Source organism: Capra hircus, chromosome 3 (assembly GCF_001704415.2).
Source record: "Capra hircus breed San Clemente chromosome 3, ASM170441v1, whole genome shotgun sequence".
NCBI classification, from domain to species: domain Eukaryota; kingdom Metazoa; phylum Chordata; class Mammalia; order Artiodactyla; family Bovidae; genus Capra; species Capra hircus.
This window is the reverse complement of record NC_030810.1, coordinates 21553814-21570349: the sequence shown is the minus strand read 5'-3', so window position 1 is coordinate 21570349 and position 16536 is coordinate 21553814. Positions and strand designations below refer to the sequence as shown.

At 45.0% G+C, this 16536-nt stretch overlaps 1 protein-coding gene and 1 pseudogene across 1 annotated transcript; both read left to right on the top strand.

Moving 5' to 3' along the window:
• LOC102170311 (ADP-ribosylation factor 6-like) lies at window positions 619-1047 on the top strand. The gene has a single exon (XM_013976935.2). It carries the CDS (start codon window positions 619-621, stop codon window positions 1045-1047), a length of 429 nt encoding a protein of 142 aa, XP_013832389.1.
• Window positions 5454-7201, top strand: LOC102170597 (annotated as a pseudogene).

The window sequence follows — 16536 nt, the reverse complement described above, 5'->3', positions numbered from 1 at the left end:
TTCCTTTCTTGATTGTAACCCACTACACCCTCACCCTATAGGAATGCAACTTTATTTGGAGGGTGGCGCCTAGTTTAAGAAAAAGTCACCCCTGGAAAAAAATAAGTTTGATGGTTGACTGACCATTATCAGAAAGTGCCATAAAATGTCAGCAGGCCTCATGGCCAGAAGATGATGTAAATCCCATAAGACCTTTGTATACATTTATATGAAGGACCTGATTTTGACAAGGGTCAGGTCTGCTGACCCTGCATGACTCTGTATTCATCCCTATGTATAACAAAAAGTGTATAAGCAAACCTGAAAAATAAAGACATGGGATCAGTTTCTGGAAAGACTGATTCCCCTGTGTCATTCTTTCTTTCCCCTTCTGGCTGAATTCCCATCTGGAGCGTGGATGCTATTCCACGTAAACCAAGTTATTCAGCCTCTTTTTCTCCACTAATTTTCCTACTGCACTATTCTTTTCTAATCTCTCTTTATATCTGTAATTAAGTAAGTTTTTTCCTAGGACGCTGATTCCATCTCCCCTTCGAATTACCCTGGATCCACCAGGGCTGGACCCGGGCAAGCAGCCCCAGCAGAAGGTGCTATCTTAAGATCTTCCGGAAGAAGGAAATGCGGATCCTCAAGCTGGGCCTGGATGCGGCTGGCAAGACAATCATCCTGTACAAGTTGAAGCTCAGCCAGTTGGTGACCACCATCCCCACTGTGGGTTTCAACGTGGAGACAGTGACTTACAAAAACGTCAAGTTCAACGTATGGGATGTGGGCGGCCTGGACAAGATCTGGCCACTCTGGCGGCATTACTACACTGGGACCCAGGGTCTGGTCTTCGTAGTGGACTGCGCCGACCGTGACTGCATTGACGAGGCCCGCCAGGAGCTGCACTGCATTATCAATGACCGGGAGATGAGGGACGCTATAATCCTCATCTTTGCCAACAAGAAACCCCACGAGATCCAGGAGAAACTGGGCCTGACCTGGATTAGGGACAGGAACTGGTATGTGCAGCCCTCCTGTGCCACCTTGGGGGACAGACTCTAGGAAGGGCTCACATGGTTAACCTCTAACTACAAATCCTAATGAGCATTCTCCACCCATCCCCTGGAAAGGAGAGAAATCAAAAACACATTCATAGGATTATCGCCATCATCATCTCTTTCAATTGCCACTTTCTCTTCTTTTGAATTTGAACTCTGCAGTTTGGGGGAGGGGATTAGGGATTTTCTTTCTTTTTTTTCCTTTTTTTTTTTTTTTTTTGCTTTGCGTTAGGATGCTCTGCTCTGACTTTTTGACATGAACACAAAGTGCCAGATGCTCTTGTTGACTTCCAGCAAATGGAATGGGGGAAATATAGCAGTTCTTGGTAAATTCCTTTATAATAATGGTTTGATTTTTTTGTCTCGAGAGAATCTTCTTTTCCAATGTATGCTTTTTTCCTTCTTGCCCAGTTTCCTTATCACTTGCTGTAGATGGCTTATTTTGCATTCGTGCAGACTACATTGCAAGTCTGTTTCACCTAGTAAACTGAAAATTACTGCTTAATCAAACTGCCATTTGTCTTTTACATTTAAGGCCTTTCCCTCCCCTTATGAGTTCTGACTTTAACTTAGCAAATTCAAATGTGACCTTTTATATCTAAGACCAGTATAGTAAACTTAGCCCACAGTGGCAAATAATGAGTAATATCCTTGTAATATGTTCCAGTTGCACATCAGTATGTTAAACAGGTAATGTAAGAAGTTCTTTGAAATTTCAGCTGTTAAGTTCTGAAACATACATTATGCATGAGTAAGGATAAAACTCAAGTTTCCCATTGCAAAGCTAACTTACACTGCATAAAACTATGAAAATATAACCTGTCAAGGACACAGATTTTTTTTCACTGCAAAGTTAGCAACTTTGCTGTGTTTTCCCACTTTGTTAACTTTAAAAACATACTCTTCCAGAAAATGGAGCAATAATGGTGTATAACACAAAATCCCATGGACGGAGGAGCCTGGTAGGCTGTAGTCCATGGGGTCGCTAAGAGTCGGACACGACTGAGCGACTTCACTTTCACTTTTCACTTTCATGCATTGGAGAAGGAAATGGTAACCCACTCCAGTGTTCTTGCCTGGAGAATTCCAGGGGTGGTGGAGCCTGGTGGGCTGCCATCTATGGGGTCGCACAGAGTCAGACACTAACTGAAGCGAATTAGCAGCTGCAGCAGCAGCAGCAATGGCTTCCATAATGGCTCATATTATAACGAATCTGCCTGCAATGCAGGAGACCTGGGTCTGATCCCTGAAACAGGAGGATCCCCTGGAGAGTGGTACAGCTACCACTCCATTATACTTTGGAGTATATTGGAGAATTGCAATACTTAGGAGAATTCTAGGGACAGAGGAGCTCGGCAGGCTGCAGTCTATGAAGTGGCAAAGAGTAGGACATGACTGAGCTACTAACACAAGCACATGGTACTTAATCATCTCTCAATTTCTGCTGGTCTAATATAGCAATTGCAACCAAATATTTCTAGCTCTTATAATAGAGATTTTTTTCAATACCTGTGTTATTGGCACATTTAGAAATTAGAATGCCAACTTAATTGGGTAGAACAAAGGACATGGCCAGGAAGAAGGATTTGCAGGCATCTGGCTTTCTTGGGCACCAAGCAATCAGAAAAGACAACCAGGTCCTCTGGACCCACCAGAGGAGATCCAAGAAAACTAGGTAACATAGCTGGAGTGTTAAGAGGCTCCTAAAGGTCAGTCCCTGCACTGGATCAGGAGAACAAGGCAGACCAAATGATGGTCATGACTTTGGAGCACAGAGCAGCCCCCAGAATGTACTCAAGCAGGACATGTCTCAGGTTAGGGCAGGATTGTCAGCCACTACTAGAATAGGAGCTCCATGAAGGCAAGGATTCTGTTGCTCACTGCTGAATATCTTGCTCCTAGGATGGCAATTGATCCAAAGTAAGTCCTCAACATATAGGTATCAAATAAATGAATAACTCAGCTCATCTACCCACCTACTCTTTCATGTACTTGGCATCTACTGTGGTGGAAACATTATGGGATGTCTGCCCAGCTCATTTGCTTCTAGATCTCTTCCCTCACAAAAGGTGGGTCTTTGGAAGGCCTATTCACCCCAGCCACAGTTGATTGTAACAGGTAGACACCTTGGCCATGATATTAGAATCAGAGTCTTGGAACAGGATTCAGCAGGGCCCCTCAGGCTTAAGAGTGGCAGAATGGGGAAATATGACAACCCCAGAAGGGTAGTCATTCCCTCCTCCACCACCCGGATTCAGCCGTGCAAGGACAGGGACTGTGTCTGTTGATTCATGACTGTATCACCAACCCCTAGAAAACTGTCTGGTTCAAGGTAGAGCCTCCATAGACACTTGCAGAGGGATGACTGTGTGGATGTACAGAGAGAAGGAATGGGAGACGCAGCCGTAGAAGCCCTCCAGTCCCTGGTTCTCCCCTTCCACACCCTGGCTCCCCCTCCCCTTGAGCTCTGTGAGATGCCCCTGAGCCCCAGCTTTATTTTTGTGCTTCCTTCTTTCCTACACTAGCTCTGATTCTATCTGACACTTACAAACAGAATTTAAAACTCACTCATCACTCCTACATGTACTCATTCCTTCTTCATGAACTTATTGCTTCTTTGAAAAGTGAGGCTTAATCCCTATGAACATGCTCTACACTTGCTCTAAAAACAGGGATGATAGATATGAAAGACAAGCTTGTCAACATGATACTGAGCGTTTAGAACATTGAATGGAAATGTGATAAGAGAGGCACCCAGGGAGTCTTGGGAATCCTGGGAAGGGACACCTTGGGGCCAGCAGCTTTGGGTTTAAATGATCTCACCTGGATATATATCCTTTACATGGGTTTCCTCATTCTTCAGTGAAACAAGATCAAGTAATATTCCCCACTTGTACAGGTTTGCTTAAGTTTTACATAAGCCTATGAAAATGTTTTGTACTCCATAGAGTTAATCCCTGAACATTTATCAAGCATTCACTGTGTTTAAAGTTCTAATGGCAGCTCTGAGTGAGAAACAAACAAGGAAACTAAATCAGATCTTAGGCCAAGTTCTGGAGAGATACTAGAAGTCTGGATCAGAGTCTGACTCAGCAGGTCTAGTCTTTGATTTCTGTGGATACCCTCAGAACCATCTCGCCATGCCTGTGCAAACATTTAGCCTTACCTCAACCACTTGACCTTAAAACAGAGTTGCTACTGTGTTTTATTTTTTGCTCTTGTTATAGTTCCAAAGGAACAGAATCAGCAACAACTTCTGAAAAGGACAGAGAAATTCCCATGTATTCATCCTCAATTTCTATGGGTGAGCAAGGTTAGCCCTGTGACCTCTGACCCTAACAACATGAAGGTGGTCCTGCGAAGGACAGGTAGAATGAAACCCACATGCCAGCAGGAGCAAATCTTCCCTCTTGGGTACCTGCCCTGGGTCTGTGAAATTCCAACAGAGACTGGCCCTTCATCATCAGTACGTGACTCTCTACCAGCCATCCTTGAAGCCTGAGAGAGTCAGGAATGGGAGGTAAGTTCATAGTGGGTGAGAAAGATTGATAGCTGAGAATCATCAGGAAGGGAAGGCAGTTCATAGTATTATTATTATTAAAAATAGTCTTGATAGTAGCAACAACTCTCTGTAGTGTTTTCTCAGATTTAGTACTCTTATTAACATGAACTCTTCTTATTAAGCACCAGATGTGTTTCCCCACTCACCACAAATAGAAAAAGGCTGCATGTAGCAATGAAGACCCAGCACAACCAAACAGATTAATTAAAAAAATTTTTTTAATTAAAAAAATAGCCCTATAAGCTGCACAATATTATTCTTTATATACCAGAAAGGAGGAGATTCTTTCATGACCTATCACTACGGATAAAACTTCTGAAATGTCTCAGTTTCCTTATTTTTTTCTGCACAATGAATAAGTAATAATGACTATCAAAGGAAAGAAGTTTTTAAATGTTTTCAGAATGTGATTATACTTCAAACATATATGAGTTTTTTATGCTGCTAAGTCACTTCAGTCGTGTCTGACTCTGGGTGACCCCATAGACTGCAGCCCACCAGGCTCCCATTCCTGGGATTCTCCAGGCAATAATATGGAGTGGGTTGCCATTTCCTTCTCCAGTGCATGAAAGTGAAAAGTGAAAGTGAAGTCGCTCAGTCATGTCCGACTCTTCACAACACCATGGACTGTAACCTACCAGGCTCCTGCGCCATGGGATTTCCCAGGCAAGAGTACCAGAGTGGGTTGCCATTGTCTTTTTTATAACTCATTTTAAAAAGCTTTTATTCCCATGTAGTTGATTTACCTTGTTCTGCAGTGTTAGGTGTACAGCAGAGGGATTCAGATTCCTTTCTGAAAGGTCAGGGCAAGGTCAGGCGTGTTGAGGCATTCCTGGGCATGCCCGGGCATGTCGGGACATGTCCCCGCGGAGAGTGCTGCAGACATGCCCCCAGAGACGGGCCGGCAACCAAGCCCGTCCAATCAGGAGCTGACACGGAGCCCTTGGACACCAATCACCCCTGAGCCTGCGTTTTCTTCCTTATATGGGAGCCCGGCCGGGGCTATAAAACCCTTCCCCACCCTGGCAGACTCCGCAGACTCCCTTTACCCTGCAGACGCCCCTTGCTTTGCAGACCCCCCTCGCTTCCTTGCTTACCCGCCCCCGAGAGTTCTGCCTGAGAGCGACCGCCCAATAAAAGGCCCTGATCAACGGTCCATAGGGGTGGCTCCTTCTTCCCATGGCATTTCTTACACTTTCCCTTATAGGCTACTACAAAATATCGAGCATAGTTCCTTGTTTTATACCATAGGTCCTTGTTTTTCCTACTCTTTTTAAACCTTTATCTCAAACTGTCACATCTTAATGGAACAGCCATTTTGGAAATTCACTTTCCTGCATTGTACTGGCCTTCCTGACTTTCCCTGTCACATACCTCCTTCTGACAATCTTGGTTCCTCCTATGCAGTCCCCAGTCACCCCTCTGATCTGTCTCCCTGACCCCCACACACACCCAACTGTGGCCCAGAGAATGGTTCTCTCCTGTTGGAGGGGCATATGTGGTTCCAGTACCAGGGGATACTGACCCCAGTCTTCCACCATAACATCCTGAAGCCCTCCATGGGGCACATGGCCTACTCTGTCCAAATGATGGTGGTGAGTCTGCCTCTCTTTCATCTGCACATATCACACCAAGCTCAATCCACAGTTCACTCTCAAACAAATATATCTGTCAAACATCCATCAGACACAGCCCCCCAGATTAATGCACTCAGTCCCAGAGACACACACATTACACACAAGAAGTGCACAAACACATTGTCACGTGCTGAAACTCCCTTCTACAGCTAAGCCTGTTCCCTCTTGCAGACACATGGACACATTATACCCATCTTATGTGACACACACCTCAACACACATGTGCTACTGCCATATAGAGAAGAATTTGGGGCCATGGTGGGGCTGCATCTGGGCCCCCAGAGTCCTCAGCTCTGGCTGGGAACCACTGTTCTGGGACAGATTCAATTATCATGGGGAGAAAGTCTCACCTGCAGAAGGAGGGAAAGCTGGAGAAGGAGAGAAGGAGGACCTTGGACTTCCTGGACATCCTCCTCTTTGCCAGAGTGAGTGTGGGCAGGAGAGGCCTGAGCCTTTGGGCAGAAGCACACAGGAAGGGCAGACCCTGCACACTGACCCTGCCTCCACAGATGGAGAATGGAAGCAGCTTGTCTGACAAGGACCTCCATGCCGAGGTGGACAAGGTCATGTTCAAGGGTCATGAGACAACAACCAGTGGCATCTCCTGGATCCTCTACTCTCTGGTCTCCCACCCTGTGCATCAGCAGAGGTGCCAGAAGAGATCCAGAGCCTCCTGGGGGATGGCACCTCCATCACCTGGTTAGTGTCATGGAGATGGAAGAATCCTGTCCCACCTGAGGTAGAGAGAATCCCTGGTTGTCCAGTCCTGCCTGCCCTCAGGTGGGCTTCCTTTCAGGGACCATCTGGACCAGATACCTTATACCACCATGTGTGTCAAGGAGGCACTGAGATTCTACCCACCAGTACCAGTTATTGGCAGAGAGCTCATAAAGCCCATTACCTTCCCTCTTGGACACTCCTTACCTGCATGTATAAACTTCATCTCACCACTCAGCTAATCACTCTGTAGGGCCACGTGGTAGAACAGAAATCCACATGTGTTTTTCCAGTTGTGTGATGACATGACTATTGTATCCAACTTAAGGTAATTATTTGCTCTGTAAAGTCACTTGCTCCTTGGAAAAAAAAGCTGAGTAACCTAGACAGCATATTATACAGCAGAGCCATTACTTTGCCAACAAACATCCGTCTAGTCAAAGCTATGGTTTACCAGTAGTCATGGATGGATGTGAGAGTTGGACCATACAGAAAGCTGAGCACTGAAGAATTGATGTTTTTGAACTGTGGTGTTGGAGAAGAAGCTTCAGAGTCCCTTGGACTGCAAGGAGATCAAACTTGTCAATCCTAAAGGAAATCAGTCCTGAATATTCATTGGAATAGCTGATGTTAAAGCTGAAACTCCAATACTTTGGCCACCTGATGCGAAGAAATGACTCAATAGAAAATACGCTGATGCTGGGAAAGATTGAAGGCAGAAGGAGAAGGGGACAACATGAGTTTGAGCAAGCTCTGGGAGTTGGTGATGGACAGGGGAGCCTGGCATGCTGCGGTCCATGGGGTCACAAAGAGTCAGGCACTACTGAGCACTGCACAACTGAACTGAGCTAGGATAAGGTGTGTGAAATGCACACACAGAACATGAACACAGCAAAAGCTCAACAAACAAATGTTTGCTCCTGAATGTCGTCTTGTACTAGGCCCTAAAATTCTAATTCCTTTAGATGTGAAGGCTTCAGAGAAGAGCAGACAGAAACCAGAGGAGGTGTGATTCTTCCATATGGGGTCTAAGTGTAGGAAGGAGCTCAGGAAGTCCACTGTTATGGGTCAGATGGTCCAGTCTCTGAGGAGCCCTCTGATGGATGGCAGAGAACAGCTGATGATGAGGTCTGAGAGCCCTGCCATGGCTGTAGGCTACCCATTGGCTCACCTCTCAGTGAGTCTGAATCCCAGCTCTGCCACTTCCTAGTTCTGTGATCATAGACACATCCCTTACCCCTTGGAGGCTCAGGGACTTCATCTTATCACGGAGACAGGACTGCCTTCCTTGAGGGCTGTGTGAGGATTAAATGAGTTATTGCAAGTTCCCCAAGGGCCATGATGGCACTTGATAAATATAGGTTGTCACCTGAGTTGCTCCTAAATGTAACCTGTGAATTATTTTACTTCTCAATATGGGGCCATGGTCAGCTAGTCCTAATCTGCGCTCATGTGCTTTGTCATGCCCAGACTGCCTGTCTTGAAAGACCACCATTTATTTCAGAGTGATGGAGATACTGTTGCAGAAGTTGGTCTGTCAAGAAACCAAGCATCACATTCGGAAAGTTGGAAAATTCAGGTTTACTACGCTGGTGAGGCCAGAGGAGTTAACACTTCCGCTTCTGAGGCTTAAACAACCGAGTTACAGAGTTTTTATAGACACCAGACTTTAGTGGGCATCTCTAACTCTTTATCAGTTCAGTTCACTTGCTCAGTCATGTCTGACTCTTTGCGACCCCATGAATTGCAGCACAGGCCTCCCTGTCCATCACCAACTCCCAGAGTTCACCCAAACTCAAGTCCATCGAGTCGGTGATGCCATACAGCCATCTCATCCTCTGTCGTCCCCTTTTCCTCCTGCTCCCAATCCCTCCCAGCATCAGAGTCTTTTCCAATGATTCAACTCTTTGCATGAGGAGGCCAAAGTACTGGAGTTTCAGCTTTAGCATCAGTGCTTCCAAAGAACACCCAGGACTGATCTCCTTTAGAATGGACTGGTTGGATCCCCTTGCCATCCAAAGGAATCACAAGAGTCTTCTCCAACACCACAGTTTAAAAGCATCAATTCTTTGGCACTCAGCTTTCTTCACAGTCCAACTTTCTCATCCATATATGACCACTGGAAAAACCGTAGCCTTCACTAGATGGACCTTTGTTGGCAAAGTAATGTCTCTGCTTTTGAATATGCTATCTAGGTTGGTCATAACTTTCCTTCCAAGGAGTAAGCATCTTTTAATTTCATGGCTGCTATCACCATCTGCAGTGATTTTGGAGCCCAAAAAAATAAAGTCTGACACTGTTTTCACTCTTCCCCTATCTATTTCCCAAGAAGGGATGGGACCAGATGCCATGACCTTAGTTTTCTGAATGTTGAGCTTTAAGCCAACTTTTTCACTCTCCTCTTTCACTTTCATCAAGAAGCTTTTTAGCTCCTCTTCACTTTCTGCCATAAGGGTGGTGTCATCTGCATAACTGAGGTTATTGATCTTTCTCCCGGCAATCTTGATTCAAGCTTGTGCTTCTTCCAGCCAAGCGTTTCTCATGATGTACTCTGCATAGAAGTTCAATAAGCAGGGTGACAATATACAGCCTTGATGTACCCCTTTTCCTATTTGGAACCAGTCCTGCTTCCCGACCTGCATACAGGTTTTTCAAGAGGCAGGTGAGGTGGTCTGGTATTCCCATCTCTTACAGAATTTTCCACAGTTTATTGTGATCCACACAGTCAAAGGCTTTGGCATAGTCAATAAAGCGGAAATAGATGATTTTCTGGAACTCTCTTACTTTTTCGACGATCCAGCGGATGTTGGCCATTTGTCCTCTGGTTCCTCTGCCTTTCCTAAAACCAGCTTGAACATCTGGAAGTTCATGATTCACGTATTGCTGAAGTCTGGCTTGGAGAATTTTGAGCATTATTTTACCAGTGTGTGAGATGAGTGCGATTGTGCGGTAGTTTGAGCGTTCTTTAGCATTACCTTTCTTTGGGATTGGAATGAAAACTGACCTCTTCCAGTCCTGTGGCCACTGCTGAGTTTTCCAAATTTGTTGGCATATTGAGTGCAGCACTTTCACAGCATCATCACTCAGGATTTGAAATAGCTCAACTGGAATTCCATCACCTCCACTAGCTTTGTTCATATTGATGCTTTCTAAGGCCCACTTGACTTCACATTCCAGGACTTCTGGTTCTAGGTGAGTGATCACACCATCGTGATTATCTGGGTCATGAAGATCTTTTTTGGACAGTTCTTCTGTGTATTCTTGCCACCTCTTCTTAATATCTTCTGCTTCTGTCAGGTCCAGACCATTTCTGTCCTTTATCGAGCCCATCTTTGCATGAAATGTTCCCTTGGTATCTCTAATTTTCTTGAAGAGATCTTTAATCTTTCCCATTCTGTTGTTTTCCTCTATTTCTTTGCATTGATCGCTGAGGAAGGCTTTCTTATCTCTCCTTGCTATTCTTTGGAACTCTGCCTTCAGATGTTTATATCTTTCCTTTTCTCCTTTGCTTTTCACTTCTCTTCTTTTCACAGCTACTTGTAAGGCCTCTGCAGACAGCCATTTTGTGGTTTTTTTTTCCTGTGTTAAGAAATTTATTTTTATTTTTTAAATATAATTTATTTATTTTAATTGGAGGTTAATTACTTTACAATATTGTATTGGTTTTGCATTTCTTTTCCATGGGGATGGTCTTGATCCCTGTCTCCTGTACAAAGTCATGAACCTCCATCCATAGTTCATCAGGCACTCTATCTATCAGATCTAATCCCTTAAATCTATTTCTCATTCCCACTGTATAATCATAAGGAATTTGATTTAGGTCATACCTGAATGGTCGGGTGGTTTTCCCTACTTTCTTCAATTTAAGTCTGAATTTGGCAATAAGGAGTTCATGATCTGAGCCACAGTCAGCTCCCGGTCTTGTTTTTGTTGACTGTATAGAGCTTCTCCATCTTTGGCTGTAAAGAATATAATCAATCTGATTTCGGTGTTGACCATCTGGTGATGTCCATGTGTAGAGTCTGGTTAGTTCAAACTAGGGGTCTCCTGCAGGCAGAAGCAGCAGTTAGGACACAGCAGGGGGGATGCCTGACCTTTCCACAAACAAACATGGTTAAGCATGATGGCAGGGGCTGGGTAATTGACAAGGGTGAGGGAGGCAAGTTTCAGCTCCTAGCATTGTAAGTTTCTGTCTTCTGAAACTATGTAACTTACATGACTTTGCAGGAGCTAGCTGAGGTGCAGAAGCAGAAAGAGCATGAGGTTATTTCCAGCTGGGTGCAAGATTTTAAATTTTCCTCTTCAGTATGATGGCCATGGGAGAAGAGGATTGGATGCTCTCTCCACACCAACTCCTTCACCTGCTCTTGCTCTGGGATACTTGTCCCCTGGTGGATTGGTGGGAGGAGTTTGACCTCACCTGTCCTGGCCCTGGTACTCTCTCTTCAGGTGTTTGACTCATCCTAGTCTGCACCCGGTCCTGCTGGACACAACCATGCCTTCCCCTCCCCTTCTCAGGAGGTTCCAGGTGAGGCCTTTGTACTTGGGGAAGAGGTGTGACTCGTTGCTACCCATGTGTGTGACTGTCTACATTCATATGAAGTACACACAGTTATGTTCTTGTATGCTGATGTGTTTGTTAAGAAGAAGGCATGGGTCTCCATGTACAAGAATTCCATCAGGGCCTGCCATGGAGATATTGACCTCCTGACATCCACAATGACTGGCCACATTTCCATGTCAGTGGCCTATCCAAATTATTCTTGGGTTTTCATCACTTTAAGAGTATGACTTTTTAGTTTTAGAAGTTTTCATGAAAGTTGAACTTCAGATGTTTGTTTTCACAATTATCAGTCATCTTTAAAAGTGGTTTTCTCTCTTACCACATTCCTGGTCCAGCCCATTGCCTTTTCTTCTTAATTCACCAACTAGCCCCTCACTATATCTGTCCTGTTAGCATGAGTTTGGATTTCCAGCTGCCCTCCATGCCCTGAGGTTTCAAGTCATGTCTGTGATCAGTTACAGTTGCCATTTGAAGAAAGTTACACAGTCATGTGTGTGTTCTCTATTTCTGTAGTCCATCCCAGCAAAATTTTGGCTACATATTCCTATAAACATTACACCTCTCCCACCTGCTAAGATTCTTTATGTGTTCAGTTCAGTTCAGTTGCTGAGTAGTGTCCGACTCTGCAACCCGATGAATCACAGCACGCCAGGCCTCCCTGTCCATCACCAGCTTCCGGAGTTCACTCAAACTCATGTCCATCGAGCCGGTGATGCCCTCCAGCCATCTCATCTTCTGTCGTCCCCTTCTCCTCCTGCCCCCAATCCCTCTCAGCATCAGGGTCTTTTCCAATGAGTCAACTCTTCACATGAGGTGGCCAAAGTATTGGAGTTTCAGCCTCAGCATCAGTCCTTCCAATGAACACCCAGGACTGGTCTCCTTTAGGATGGACTGGTTGGATCTCCTTGCAGTCCAAGGGACTCTCAAGAGTCTTCTCCAACACCACAGTTCAAAAGCATCAGTTCTTTGGCACTCAGCTTTCTTCACAGTCCAACTCTCACTTCCATACATGACCACTGGAAAAACCATAGGACCTTTGTTGGCAAAGTAATATCTCTGCTTTTGAATATACTATCTAGGTTGGTCATAACTTTTCTTCCAAGAAGTAAGTGTCTTTTAATTTCATGGCTGCAATCTTTATGTGTAGCAGGGCTTATATTCCACAGTCCTAAAATCCAGACAGTCCAATATTGGCAAAAAGCATTAAGTAGAAGACAGTCAAGTGCTTTTGGACAGAACTACTTTGTATTTGACACTAGCATTTGAAAAGTCCCTTGCATGTGAAATACAAGGAACCCTTGAAATAGCTGTTGACCTGGATGATACACTTCCTAAATGTATGCTCTGAAAACTTTAATGGCTACAGATTCTCCACAGAAAGTTACTTCCACAACTTTATAACTTTCTTAGCAGAAACATATTTTTTCCTGAATGCATAATTCTGTGAAATTTTCAGTTGGTGACTCAATGTTCACAGAATAGGTCTGAGGCAAAGAATCTTCCAGAATGTGTAAGGCCAGACCCCAGGGCCATGATGGGCCGCCCCTCCTCTCCCCTGCCGGCAGGGGAAGTCCCTAACGGAAGGAGCCTCCCAGATCCCGGGGACAAATGACAGCACAATTCGCCAGCTAAAGTCGCCCCACCCCAGCCACGTAGAAGGACCTATCAGCCCAGCCCGGAATGCCTTGGCCTGGCAACCTATCTGAACCCCCGTCCATTAACCTGACCATCCCTCGCAGCGAACGTATATAAGCCACCCCCAACACGGTCTGGGTGCAGACTTCCTCAACCTGCTTCATTCAGGTCCAGTAACCCCACCCCGGAGCGCTTCACCATTAAAAAGCCTGTTAGACACTTTTTTGGTGTCCTGGTCGTCTTTACCTAACAGAATGTACTCTGGAATTTAGCTTCTGCCAGGGTCCAGTCCTTTCTTGTAGACATGTCTGCACTTCATGGGGTTGCCACTAGAGGACAGAGGGGAGTAGGCAGCTCTATCTCTAGGTCAGAGTTAATGTTTACTATACTCATTTCAGTCTGGGTTGGTTTTTACCTTTTAATTAACACTGTTCAACTATAAAACTATGTATTAAGCCTGTCACTGTGTGCCTAGTCCTGTACTAGAAATTTGGAATATAAAAGTGAAAGAAACAAATATTGCTATTCAAGACAGACATGAGGGAGGGAGGGGCTTCTCAGATGACTCAGTGGTAAAGAATCAGTCTGTCAATGCAGGTGATGAGGGTTCAATCTCGGATCCAGGAAGATCCATCCCTGATCCAGGAAGATCCCACATGCCACAGGGTAACTAAGCCCGTGCACCACAGCCTGTGCTCTAGAGCCTGGGATCCACCACTTCCGAGTCCCTGTGCTGCAACTACTGAAGCCCACGAGCTCTGGAGACTGTGCTCTGCAAAAAGAGGGGCCAGTGCAATGGGAAGCTTGTGCACCACAATTTGGAGTGTAGGCCCTGTTCTCCACATCTAGGGAAAAGCCCACAGAGCAACAAAGACCCATCACAACCAAAACTAACTAAATAGATGAAATTACACGTTTATAAAGATGACAGACATGATGTCCTGTTGCCGTTCTGACTTCCTTACTAATTCTGTCTTGCTGTGTCAGGATTCAGGTTCCCGTGTTTCCCCATAGAAGACAAGGACCCGAGGGTGTGGCCCCCCTCATCTCCTGCGGTGCCTGGCCTGGCCTGAAAGCAGAAACTGTCTGTGAACCAGTGAACAAAGCTCTACTTCACATTTCCTGACACATTTGACTTGACTCCGTGGCTTATAGTGCAGACACTCCCCAACAGGATTTCCTGCTGAGAGCAGAAGTAGGAGTTAGGAGCTAGTCCTTAGAGAGGTGGGCTTTGTCATAGGTCAGGGAGAAACTGTGGACCAAGGCTTGTGTGGCGAGTTCAGTGTGACATGTAAGGAAGGGATCAGGGCTGGGCCATGTGGAGGACAGCCCTGAATCCCTGTGCTCAGCAAGGGTTGGATGCCTCTGCTCTCTTCCTTTTTATCTCCCAACCTAGGAACTGCATTGGGAAGCAGTTTGCCATGAATGAGTTGAAGATGGCCATGCCCCTGATCTTGTTTCACTTTGAGCTTTCACCAGATCCCGCCAGGAGCCCTGTGCCCCTTCCAGTCATTGTGCTGAGATCCAAAAATGGGATCCACTTACAGCTCAGGAAGCTCCTCTGACAAGGACAAGGATAAGCTCTGAGGGCCCCTGCCTGCCATCCTGTCTTGCTGTTACTCACTCCTGTCCTTGCCTCTTTGCCCACTTCCTGCTTCGATCTGCTCACCTGCTAGCCTGCCTTATCTCCTGCCTCCTGCCCAGCAGACTTCCCTCCTCCACTCTGTCTAATATCTCCCTTTGTTCCTCCCCTTCTGCTTGCCTGTCTTTCCCTATATTCACTTATTTTTGCTGCTAAAATAATTAACCACAGCATTAGAAACTAAGAGGCCTTCCCAGGTGATGCTAGTGGTAAAGAATCTGCCTGTAACACGGGAGACATGAGTTCAATCCCTGGTAGGAAAGATCCCCTGAAGGAGAGGAGGGCAACCCACTCCAGTATTCTAGCCTAGAGAATCCCATGGATAGAGGAGCCTGGCAGGTTACAATCCATAGGGTCCCAAAGAGTCGAACATGACTGAAGTAGCTTAGCATGCACATGCATGTAGGGACTTAGAACAGCAGCTATTCTCTGACAGCTATGGAGTCAGAAATCTGAAATGGGTTTCCCTGGACACAACCAAAATGTTGGTGGGCCCCACTCCGAGGATCTAGGACAGCATCCCTGCTCTTTGCCTTTTCTGCATCTAGAGCTGCAATCCTTGCTTTCCTTGGCTCTGGGCCCTCCTTCCTATATGAATCCAGCAGCATCTTCAAACATCCCTCTGCTTCTGTCTTCACATCAACTTCTCTTAAAGTTTCTTCCAATAAAATTTCTCTAAACATTAATTATACAACCCCAAAACTTTTTTATTTTAAACTAAGACTGCCATATTTCAGTAGTGGCCATCTTTCATTGTATTTCAAATTTATATTCTCTCATTTCTTAAGATGGAAAATAGAGGCATTCACATAGACAAGTCACTGAAAATTTAAAAAATACACGATCATCCTTAACCTCAGTATGCATTAACCTACTGTAGGGTTAAAAAAAGGAGGGAGTCTGTGAAATTTTCAGTTGCATTGGATAAATGAAAATGTGGTCAAGTGGGGTACTTCAAGGTTATTTGATACTACAGAATTAAACACTGGTTCTGTGCAATATCACACTGCTAAATAAGGTAACCCAGGGATAAGTTATCCAAGGAAACTTTATTATTTATCTGCATGGTTTTATTTTATTTTATTTTATTACTCTTTATATTTTCTATTGAAAAAAAAGTATTAGTCACTCAGTCGAGTACAGTTCTTTGCCATGCTGTGGCCTGGAATATGCCAGGCTCCTCTGTCCATGGAATTTTCCAGGCAGGAATACTGATGCTGCTGCTGTTAAGTGGGTTGCTATTCCCTTCTTTAGGGGATCTTCCTGACCCAGGGATCGAACCTGGGTCTCCTGAATTTGCAGGCAGACTCTTTACCCTTTGAGCACAAGCCCAATTTTGTATTGGCGTACAGTCAATTAACAATGTGTGTTAGTTTCAGGTGAAGAGCTAAGGGACTCAGCCATTAGGAATCTTTAAAAAACATTTACTTTTCTGTTTCATTTAAAACTGTCTAAAGGTTTAAAAAATGTAAGCATGTGATAGGTTGCAGGATTCTGGAACAAGGCAAATTCCTAGTTCAAATTATAAACACTATCTTCTTTATAATACTTACATCTTGTAACAAAAGAGAGATTGGTTTAAGAAAACAAATACAAAAACAGCAACAAACCTGGAAGCCCAGTCTGAGCTCTGCCTTCACCTTCACCCTCCCCCAGGTGGGCGGGGACATCCTCCCAGATCAGGCTGGGTGCTCAGGGGAGGTCAGGCACAGTCAGGGACAGTCAGTGATCCAGAA

Excerpts from the sequence above, each read along its gene's own strand:
- LOC102170311 (XM_013976935.2), top strand. The coding sequence starts at position 619 with ATGCGGATCCTCAAGCTGGGCCTGGATGCGGCTGGCAAGACAATCATC.